Source organism: Sinohyriopsis cumingii, chromosome 3, assembly GCF_028554795.1.
Source record: "Sinohyriopsis cumingii isolate HCF-2022 chromosome 3, ASM2855479v2, whole genome shotgun sequence".
Lineage (NCBI taxonomy): Eukaryota > Metazoa > Mollusca > Bivalvia > Unionida > Unionidae > Sinohyriopsis > Sinohyriopsis cumingii.
Genome location: NC_142963.1, coordinates 90,462,220 through 90,474,552, shown reverse-complemented (window position 1 = coordinate 90,474,552; position 12,333 = coordinate 90,462,220). Strand labels below are relative to the sequence as shown.

The following is a 12,333-nucleotide window of genomic DNA, read 5'->3' as shown; positions in this document are numbered from 1 at the left end:
AGGGATACTTTTATAATGGCATAATGGCAGTATAAACGTTCCAAATATGTTTTTTGTTTATCGGTTACACCTCTCCACTATAGTGTGCAACACCAATTTTGACTGGTTGGATTCTTTTTATATTTGTCCTGTTTTTTTAACTAAAGTAAGCCAACAGAAACAATTGTTATCTGCTCTAGAGCAAATGTCTTTTCCTTCAACAAACCAAAAGACAAAGCATAACACTACATCAGTTGGTCAAGTCAGGGATGGAAGTGACCATTACTGTATGTTACTGTGTTGACAAAAGTTGGACCTTTGCAAGTCTTGTTTCTTTGTGCATTCACTGTTAGGAACTGTTAGTATGGACTTTGATTGGGTTCGCCATCAGGGTATTTTAGTATGGACCATTAGGGTCTGTTAGTATTGGGTGATTGGGTTCACCGTTAGGGTCTGTTAGCATGGACTGTGATTGGGTTTATTGTTAGGGTCTGTTAGTATGGACTGTGATTAGGTTCACCGTTAAGGTATCTTAGTATGGACTGTGATTACTTACTGCGATAAATCGGGGATAAATTTGGGCATCCTGCTGCAGGTATCCAGAGGGACAATTTGTTGATCAAATGTTTGCTTCTGGGAAAAAAATTCCATTTTAATTTTTAATATTATCATTTCTTAATAATTTTGTTCAGTTTCCTGACCAGGCTTTCAAATTGGGAATATATGGTTGTACAGCTTTAACTTTTACTTTTCCTGGGCTCCTGTGAAATGGATTTTTCTCCTTCTGAAATTGATTGTAGAATACATTATTTTTTTTACATTATTATTTCCTTGTACGTGTAGATGTCATTTTCCATCAGAAATGGGGGCCCCGAGTGGCCGAGTGGTCTAAAGCGCTGTCCGTTACGGACCACTGCCATCTCACCTCTGTCTGCGTGGGTTCGAGTCTCGGATTCAGCCAATGTGGGTATGTGAGAAAGCTTGCCAGTAGCTTCTCGTGGGTCGGTGGTTCTTTCCGGGGTTTTCCCGGGTTCTTCCTCCACCATTAATACTGGCCGCCATATATGGCCTATCGTGTGCTGAAAAATGGCGTTAAACCCTACAACAACAACAACAACCATCAGAAATGTAGAACACATCTCCAACTAATTCAGTTTTATCTTTTATTATTTCTGATTAACCAAAGATGAAGGTTTAAATAGACTGATCTTCCAACACTACTATTCCTAGGTAATTTAAATTTCAGTTGAACCAGTAATTTATGTCATTCTCTCAGGGCAGGGTGAGCATGATGCTATCTTGGCTTAACAGGAACTTATTGTGCACAATAACATGGAAGAAAATCTGAAATGCATTGCATGTGTATACTCTGGAAAATAATGGCTGACTTCTTTAAAGTTTTGCATGGGAAATAGAATGAATTTGAATGAGTACAATATTGGACTTGGGCAAAACATGTAGATTATTCAGATACATTGGGATATGGCTTACAGCTTGATATGACTATTATATTAGTTTACTTTTGTAGAGCTACCTAATTAGTTCAGCTGTGTTAAAAGTGTTTGTTTATGTGTATATACATTGAATCCTTTGTTTAATGAGAATTAATCTCTTTTTCAAAAGTTTGGCAAAATCTTACTAATTAAATTACAACTTTGCTCATTAAAGATTCACAGAAGTATTGTGTAGAAAAAGTTGAATTCTGATTCATATATTTTCATTTGAGAGTAAGATTAAATCTTAATTTCTAGGTTATTTTCATCACAATTAAGGAATTCAAAGAATAAATAGTATAACAGCTATGAAATTGTGTAAGAATGTGACTGTGATAAAATTTATCCTTTTGCTTATAAAGTTTAAATTGGTGGCAAGAAATAATGGTTTGCATAATGGCAACATTATGCATTCCAAAGTTCAGTAATTTTTATTGCCATTGTTCACATGATATAAGTAAAGCTTCTTACATTTGTTTAGATGTAGTTGGCAGATACAAAGTGTTTATGAGTAATTGTCGTAGGAAGTAATCAGAAGTGATGCAGGGAAATTTGCTAAATTGATGTGATGTGGATTGCTCATTATGGCAGTATTGATATTTTATTATTGTTGTAATTGTTGCTAATGCTGACATTTTGTTTTTTCTTACTGGGACTCCATTACACAATATATAGAGCAGGGAGATAAACCTCGTAAGTACTTGTCAGTACGAGGATGTTCATATGTGTGTGTGTGTGTGTGTGTGTGTGTCTATAATGCACTTAAACATTGACTTGCTTTTGAATATTGTTTGAATATTTGTATCATTGCATCTTTAATAATTGACAAACTATATTGTGAAATTTATGTCATTTTATAGCCTGTGTATAGGATGGGTTGGGGTTCTATTAAAAACTGTAACAGACAATTATTTCTGTATTATTAAGAAAAAAACGTCTGTTTGTTTACAGGAGCTGTTTTTTTTCCTTCCTTCGAAAAACAAGACCAACATTTTTTTAAAACATAAAATTTGTATTTAATATGAGTAATATGTTACATGTCACTATTGTATCTGTTACCAATTCCACAATGGAAAACCCTCATTGTTGAGAAATGTGCAATTGTCCCATGCTAAATAGTTTTAGAACATGGGCATTGCCCCAGTCTGATTCCATGTTACAGGCCCATGCACAACAGTGCATCTTTACTGGATGACAAATTTCAAGATGTGGAAAGAAAAGTGCTCGCTTTAAAATGTCTGTGATGATTAACTGTATGAGGACCTGATAGTCATATTTCTTTATTAGTCAAACATTGTCCCTCAGCCCTTAAATTGTGGAAAAACTTAGTTTTGATAGCATAATGATAACTTTTCAATGTTTTATGCACAGAGAGTCACCTACCTTCCCTGTAGGTTTGGGACATAATTGCAGGAATATGTGAAAATTTCTAATGGATCATCAAAAATGTTCATTCATATGTTTTCACTTTGAGTGTATATATGTTACAGGGAGGGAGAAGCTTCATATTTTAGTTTAATTACAGTAATGTTATTTAATTCAGTGTGCATGTTTAAAATCTAACTTATATCATGGTGCCTTAGCAGAAGTTTCATGTTCCTCCTTTCATTTTTTAATGCTAGTCACATTGATATAATTCTTAAACATTCCTTTTTTTACAACTTGTTTACTGCATTAGTAAACTCTGAGGTTTTCATTTATAAATAAGTAGAAACAACAACAAAGCTCTTGCAACCCTTGTTGTAATGATACATTATGGGTTGTTTTGTTCATGTGAAGAAATTTTTTTTTTGATGTCGCAGAGTGTCTTTCAAGGGAGATATCATGTACCTCCATGGATGACTTTTCTATGGTGCCTTGCAAATTCAAGTGTTGAGGTTTGAAGATCACACATTACTCAGGAGGGATTGTCACTAGAGAGTAGTTCCCCTTCCCCTAAGAAGCTTAGGAGGTATGAGAAATGTCCTTGTCCTTCAGAAAAGGCACAAATTTTACTTGAGATGGAAAAGCTGAAGGGGCAAGGTGATGAAGGCTACCGTCTCCCCCACTTTTTCCAAGGTGGGATGGTGGTTAGTCCTAGGGACACCTCATCCTTCTGTGGTGCATCCCTCTTCATTCATTACAAGTAGGTGCTTGATTAGCCTTATTCAGAAGCCATGTTGAGCATCATGGATGATAGGCGAGTCCATTCCATAGTGAAGGAGAGTTTCATCTGCAATTCACTGAATTACCTGCTCTTGCAAGGACATCCATCTTGTCAGTCAAATGCACTGAAATTAAAGAAAGAGGTGCAGTAGAGAGAGTTCAAAACATCCTGTTTCCAGCCTTTTATCCCTGCATATTTTTTATAACCAAGAAGAAAATGGTTATGATAAATTGTTCCCCCTAAACAAACTTTGGCAGAAGGAAGCCTTCAAGATGGAAAATGCAGCAAGAGTTTGTAGTACTGTCAGGCCTGGAGACTAGGCAGTGTTCATTGATCTTCAAGATGCTTATGTCTACATTCCAGTCTTTCCTCTGCACAAAATTTTTTTTCGTTTTTTTATCAGACAGGAAATATTTCAATTATGAGTCGTACCGTTTGGTCTAGCCTCAGTGTCCATGGTCTTCACCAGAGTTCATTTCATGCCCTTTATTTGATACAAAAGATGCAATTAACCTGATAATACAAAGGAGGCCAGCTTTTAATTCAATGCAGCAATACAACAAATACTTCTGTAAGTCAAATATCAAAACACGATCAGAATTTAATTAGGTTCTCAGAAAAATGCTCACAGACATGGCTGTTATAGTAGATTGACACATTTTATGTTTTAATTCAAGAGGGCACATTGCATTTATGATTATTACATTTAAGCCTAACTAAAGATAGAACTAAAATACAAGTTCACTTGATAAGAAACCATATTTAATTGATTATTTTCTAAAGTACTCCCTCAGCTAGGCATAAGTGACGTTTTTATTGACCAAAATTTCATTGAATACCGTATACTTAGAATGTCACTTGGAAAGAGAATGTACATGATTCTTATTAAAAGTTGACAATTTCATTTTGTTGTTTCAATGGTCCTATCTTCAGTTTTCAACAATAAAACTAGCGATATACAAAAGTTTCAGTTACCATTTGTGATCATAGTTTTCTTGAAGTTCAGCAAATAGAGGTAAATTTTGGGGGTAATTACTGGTTTTAACAAATAGGATCCACACGTGACCCTGCGTTATAAGTGAGTTTGTGCATTATAAGTGCAGCTAGAGATAGATGTTATAGCCCTGTCAAACACTTGGTTTAGCCATTTCGAGTGATCTACAAGGCATTATTGATAGATGTGTTCAGTTTATGCATAATACAATACAAGTTTAAGGAGGGGGGGGAGAAGTATGAACAAAAATAATTTCAGAATATGGTAAACCTAAAGCAAAACCAATGTTCAAAACTGGAGGCTATTTTTATTTTATAACAAATGCTGTTGTTTCTGCTGCTAATACCAGTTTCACAACTAAGTTTATATAACAACATGCATTTTGACTGAATTGCAAAAGACGATGATATGATGGCTGTACAGGAGAAATTAACTGCTACGGCAACATGGGGGTAAAAAAAAGCTATTTTCCCCCGTCTGTACAAACTAACTGACCTCACCAGTTTATCTTTTTTATTTTAATGTACAATGTCAGGTTGTTCTTGTAGACTAAACTTTAGAAGAAGTAGAACTTGTCGTAATGAGTGGATTTCCATCAGAGTGGACTTCCACTAGTTATAGTGGGCACTTAATCTCCTGGCCCTCTGTCTATGTCCACTGGATTGAGTGAGCAATCCTGTAAAATGTGTGTATTGTATGAATGAATTTCCCTATTTTCTGGGTTGGGTTTGTGTACTCTCTCATCTCTCTTCCCTTATGGATAGATCTGTTGAGGACTCTGCAGATCAGGACTTGCTGACAATTTACCTTCATCTTGCTCTTCTGTGGACCTCTGGAGCAGACTTTGTACAAAAGGGAGACTCCATTGACATGATCTTCAATTTCTCCTGTTCTCTTGAAACAACTTGAAGATTCTCTCTCACATTGAATTTCTCAAGAGTCAAACTTTCAGTACCACTTTGAGTGGTGGTACATTGATGAAAAATTGCTGAATTGAGTTCACTGCATACCACCAGATACTCTCCTATCTGTACACTGATGCATCCAATTCAGGGTGGGGCACTCATTTAGAGCCAGAAAGACTACTTCTTAAGGACTTTTTGGCCAGAAAGAAAGTAGCCTCCACATAAACAACTTGAAAATGAGAGCCATTCTCTTTGCCCTCATCTTTGCTAGCCAAGGTTCCGATATGATAATATCTACACCTTGGCGGATTGAACAGATAGTTTAGTGCTTTGCCCTGGCGACATCTATTGGATTCCATGAGTCGCCTACCTTAGTATGTAATGCCAACTAACCAATAGTGTATAACGATGGTGCATTGTACATGGCTGAAAATGGTGGAGGCAATTGACTTGAAAAGGATATTTTGTGTGTGTGTGTGATTTGGATTTTTAACATAGCTTTAACAATTTTTCAGTTATGTTGCTATGATGTCTGCATTTTGACAGTTTATAGTGATGTCTAGCACTGGGGCATCATGCCGCAGACATGTAGCATGCTGTCCCACCCAGTCACATTATCCTGACACTGGGCCGACCAGTCCTAACACTAACCTCTTAATGCTGAGTGCCAAGCGAGGCAGCTGTTAGTACCATTTTTGTAAGTCTTTGGTATGACTTGGCCAGGGATCAAACCCACAACCTCCCGCATCCGATGCAGACACTCTAACCACTAGGCCACCGGAACAGCGTTACTTTGTAAGTTTAACATCAAAAGTATGACTATGTACCAGAGGGAAGCCATTACAGGTGTATTTTAGTGAAAGGTACATGTACAGACATAGACCAGCAGTAGAGAAATGCTTATTTATCAGTCCATTCAAGTTGCGTGCACCCCTTGTCTCAGTCATTTAGGAACAGTTCAAATTTAAACAACTTAATTTTGATTGGATGCGGTGGCTTGCTGCTGTATCCAATGAAATTCACAGACCCAAAGCACAGAAATATCTGCTTTATATGCCAAGACTGGTCTCACAGATACTTCAGAAGATTAAGACATTCACAGCTCAGATTATCCTGATCATCTGTGGTCCTCAAAGTCTTTGTTCAGTAACCTTCTTGACTTGTTGATAGACTGACCAAAGTGGAAGAATCGTCAGTCACAGCTCTCTCATCTTCGCTAGGCAAGGTTCTGATAACCCTATCTTCACATTGGTGGATCAAACAGCTATATCGGTGCATTGTCCTAGCGACATCTATTGGATTTCATGTGTTGCCTCCCTTAGTATATAATGCCAACTAACCAATAGCATGGTACATTGTACATCCACAGAAAATGGTCATTGCAATTGACCTAAAATGGATACTTTGTAAGTTTAACATCATGGTCATTGCATTTGACCTAAAAAGGATACTTTGTAATCAAAAGTATGACTATTTTCCAGAGGGAAGCCATTACAGGTGTATTTGAGTGAAAGATATTTGTGCAAACGCAGACTGACACTGGAACATTGCTTATTTATCAGTCCATTCAAGTCCATTCAAGTTATGTGCTCCCTTTGTCTTGATCACATAGGAACAGTGTTCAAATTTGAACAACTTAATTTTGATTGGATGTGGTGGCTTGCTGCTGCATCCAATGAAATTCACAGACCCAAAGCTCAGAAATATCTGCTCGATATGCCAAGTTTTAGATAGGGTTATCGGAACCTTGGCTAGCGAAGACGTAGCACACCAAGCCAACTTGCCTCATTGCTGCCATTCTGATTTAGCTCCTATACACAGATGTATCTTGCTGGGAATGCTCAAGGATATACTATTTTGCTTAGTTAGGACTCTTGGGTTTATATAGGATCTTAAAAAGGGAGAGGGAAGAGTAGGAATTGGCTTTCCCTTCCCTAAAAGGCATAGCTGATATTTCAGCATCTGCCATCTTTAGATGGATTTCACTAAATAGCTTATCAGTCACTTTCTGAGAGAACTTTCATTGATGAGAATTAATGCTCTTATAGTAAAGGCAATTACCACATTTTTGCACTGTCTCAGTTATGCACCCTTGGATGATTTTATGAAGGCAGCACTATGGCAATCACACACTATCATCTCCATTCTCCTTTGGTCTTTATCAAAACAGAGCCAGGTAATTTTTTCTCTTATTCCAAATACAAACAATGACCCAGCTGACCATTATTTTACAGAATTGGCTACTTCTTACAATGAGTAATTTTGTTTCAGCTGAGGTCATCAACATCCCTCTACGCAAATTCAGCTATACAGTGGTGACAGGCAACACTGAGTTACTTATAATAACATGGAATGTGGGGTGGGGTGTGTGGGTAATGGGGTGTGTAGGTAAAACTGATTTTAAGATATAATACCTACCTGTCACTATTAGAGGCCTTCCATCGATTCTGTTCTGATGTCCTTTGTTAGTCAATGCCAACGAAAGAATGGGACACTGTTGTGAATGGGGCTATGACGTGAAGTCAGACTGGGTCAGTGTACATGTTCTAAAACTTTTTTGAAAATGGTACATATCTCATAGATAGGGATTTTCCATTGTGGAAAGGGTAAGCTATATAAAAAAAATTAGTTTTACCCTCCTTTTACATGGTTAGCTTAAATTGCACTATTAGAAGATTTGTATCCTTGTCATTTGGTTTAAGTATTGGGTGTATTTTTATCATAGAAGAAAAGTATGTTATGGAGATGAGTCAGAGCAGATTGCAGTCTCATGAAGTATTGTTCTACAGCAATCTGAAACTGTTTTTTCCTTATTCATGTACATAACACAGCTCCAGCCTACATTTCAATGATATTACAATTAAAAAAACGTAGGTAAGAGATAATACAAAGCTCTTTGTAAAGGACATGTGTTTTTTGTGTGTACCATAACCAAAATAATTGAACCCTTCAGTTTTTGGGACACCATATCTTCAACATTATTAATAATTTTAAATAGTACCAAAAATTTCAAAACAATAAGCATGTTTTTCTTAAAATCAAACAAAAATAAAAGGTTCAATTTCAAATATAAGCTAAGGAATGATTTACTTGTATCCCCAAAAAGTGGATGATTGAGTAATTTGATCAGCATTCCACAACTTTTGATGACCTATTTACCTAATCAGTTCAAGTTGTGAGCTTATGAAAGTGATGATGAAGGAAAAGCAACCTTTCATCTGGAGACATTTGGCAAAATTAATTAATGAATCATTTTGGTAACTGTACAGTTAATGGTCATCAGTGTTGCACTGAACCCATGTGTGTCTGCAGGCTTTTTATTTTTCACCCATGGACAATGTACAGAGGAAGATAAAGTAGTTAGGCCTATCAATTCCTCTTAGTATAGTTAATAAATTTGTGTGATATAAAGTGTTTAAACATGTATGCAGATATTACCTTATTTTCCTTTTTATAGTAAAGTAAACTTGGCTTGCATTTACTTGTGATAAAGCAGTCAACATAGCTCACATGTGAGTTTCACAATTTCTTATGTATCAGTTTTGTTCAGTGTCATCTTTCCTGTTGATGACCTGATTTTTGATGCAGTTGGCCTATAATAGCATAGAGGAAAGGTGTTATGCAATCAAATTCCTAAACCAGTCTTAAGTCATTTAGATTATTTATATATTCTTGTAGGGCTATCTTTGCCATATTTAAATTGTGTCATGATTACTTCATGCATTTTTGAAGGAACATATAGACTACTGTTCAGATATTTTTTTCAGGCTTGATATTATAAAATGATGTATTCTATTTTTTTTTAAACATTCTTTTGTTAAAAAAGAATCTTCACATTATAAAACAATATTGATGTTAGAACTGGTTGATGTTCAGAAACAAATTTCTACTAAGACTTGTCAACAGTGGCAGTAGATGCACATGATGAAAAAATTTGTCATTACAAACAAACAAAAAAAAAAAGAAAACAAGAACAATAAGTTAACCAGAATTCTTTCTTTTTAAAAGAAAACATTAATATTATCATGAAAGTGGTCTTTATTGGCAAGCAAGGATATAATGGAACCAGGTTTTCCTACATCACTTCCAATCATCATTGAACTTGCAAGGTGAACTGACAAATGATCCTTACAATAATGATTTTCTAGAGAGGACATTTCAGAAAAATGATGATTTCAGTTACTATACAAATTATTCAGTCGGACAGAAAGGTAATTATTTATTAGTGTAGTGTTTTCAGAGTTAACTTCATCTACCATGATTATTGCTGTTACTGTTCTCACCATCATCATCATCATCATCATCATTATTATTACTACTCACTTGCTGTAAATTAAACTCAGCCTTAATCATCTTTACGTAGGGAGAGCTTGAGAATCAGCTGTTACAGGCCAATCCCATTCTGGAGGCATTTGGTAATGCCAAAACCATCAAGAATGACAACTCTTCAAGATTTGTGAGTATTTACAAAAGGTTATAGTTAAAACTGAAGACAATTACAACTTGAAAACATATATTTGTAAATTTGCGAGATTCATTTCTAGATATTGTAGGCAAATTATGCAGTTAATGTAATTTTATAATGAAATAGTTCATAGCAATATTGAATATTGTGAATCACATTGCAAAGTCCTTAGCAATCTTTAGCACTACTGTAAATAGACACGAAGAGTTTATGGGATGGTTTGTACAGAATTTGTGGATCATATATGAAGTATTTAAAAAAAAAAAAAAAGGCAGTTCAGGTTCAGATTTAATAAATTTTCCCTTTGATTGTGTGCCCAGGTAGCCAGTTATTAGAATTAATGGATAACTGGTAGGTGTATCCTAAAATTTGGACAGGTTTTGTGTCAAAATGTATATTTTGCCAGAAAATTATGGTCACAAGTTGCGTTTTGCAGGTAGTCGCTGACAACAGCTTATTTGATAAAATTGATCCATGCATACCAATTGTGGTTGTAAAATGACAGGTGGTCGCTCATTGCAGTGGTTGCTCATTACAGGTTTTACTGTACACTGGTGTGATTTTGGTCTATAGTAGTGCTGCATTATACCTGGAAATGCATTACAATGAGATGCATTATAATAGGGGAGCACTGTATTGACATCGGGTTTTTACCAGAAGACTTATAATGTTGGTCCAAATTGAAAATGGTGATCTATATCAATATGGCTACTGCAGTGGCCATCTTGAAATCTTGTTATTGCTACTCCATCTGAATGGGTTGGTCATATTAACATGGGGTTTTCACTAAAAGACTTCTTACTTATTCTGATTGATCATAAATGGAAAATCTGATCTGATGACTTATATGGCTGCCACAGTAGCCATCTTGAAAATTTTGTTAATTGCTAATCCTCTTGAATGAGGAGTGATGTTGCCATGGAATTTTCACTAGAAGACTTCTGATGATGTCTATTTGATCCAGAACAGAAATAGTTTGGGTCTGATGTCTGATCTTGAAACTATTGTTATCACTACTCTTAAATGGCTGGTTGTATCATGGTTCCTATAGATGCCATTCATACATTCAGTATGCCTGCTGCAGTGTCCATCTTGAAAATCTTAACATTATTTCTCCTGAATGTCATTTCAGCATGGGTTTTCACTGAAAGATTTCTTTTAACATCTAATTGGTCATAAATGAAAATGATGCCAGTCCAACTTCTAATATGACAACCACAATTTGTTTTTACTACTTATCCTATATGACTGGTGATGTGCTTTCACCAAAAGACAATCTTGTCTTGTATAGTTGGTACTAAATAGAAATGGTGCCAATCTGATTTTGAATTGGGCCACCATGGTACTTGTTTTTTTTTATGGCTTCTTTGAAACAGAAAATTATATAAACATAAGGTTTCCACCAAAATACTTTGGATATCTTATTGGTCAAAAATGAAAATGGTGCCTAGTTGATATCCAATATGTCACCATAGCAGCTAATTTGAAAATCTTGTTATTGCTGAAGATTATCAAAGATGATTTCATCACTCCGCAGTTAAAAGGAAGAAATGGTCTTATCTTGAATTCCTGGATATTCTTTTCAGCTATTAGAGTGTCAGCCCCATTAATGGACTCTTGATGTGTAATAAATTTGTTTGGTTATGATACATTTTTGTTTGGTCTCCTTGACTTTGTTATATCTAGAGCAATCGGTATATTGCTTTTATGTGAAAAGTCATATCATTGTTGTTGAAATAGTACTTTCATTCAGACAGTTGTACAGAGCTCTAGATATGCAGTAAATCTGTGCATATTACACTGAGAATTAAATTAAAAATACATAAAGAAATTTGTAAATGTGTTAAGAGTATGTCAAAGAATCTAATATTAAGCATTTAGTCCAAAGTTGTTAGTGTATTGCATAGTTGTAAGCACAGTCAGTATTGTTTGATGGAGCATTCGATCAGTATTCATTGTGCTATCAGTTCAAGTTTCCGATGTCGTATCCACATCTGAAATGATATTACAGAATCGCTGTGAGAACACTCAGTGAGAGGCATATAATTAAATGCACCCTGAATTTGTCTTGGTCACTAAGAATTTTGACACAGTCAAAAAGGCACGATAAACATCTTGAAGGTTAATGCTCCATCTCATATCGCAAGTTTTGTATTTTGCAGTGTTCACAAATACCTCAGGCCCTAGATTTAATAAAAAAGACCAACAACAAAACTATTTGTTTCAAAATTTGGAAAAATATCTGAACTATTATATTTTATTGTAGATGTTTACAATGTTTACTTGATCTTTAAGTAGAAAAGTGAATGTAATATGACAGTAATATTACATCCCAAATAAGATCTTTAAAG

General features: G+C 35.4%; 1 protein-coding gene across 7 annotated transcripts in view; it reads left to right on the top strand.

Moving 5' to 3' along the window:
* Positions 1–12,333, top strand: part of LOC149803270 (uncharacterized) — a 350,601-nt gene that overhangs the window by 115,226 nt on the left and 223,042 nt on the right. For 6 of the 7 annotated variants that reach the window (XM_089952935.1, XM_089952932.1, XM_089952930.1 and 3 more), the window contains one exon: positions 9,881–9,973. In XM_089952935.1, coding sequence (XP_089809061.1) covers positions 9,881–9,973 — 93 coding nt within the window. Of the gene's footprint in view, positions 1–2,147; positions 2,166–9,880; positions 9,974–12,333 lie in introns of all 7 variants that reach the window. The other variant, XM_089952929.1, reaches the window with a different exon arrangement.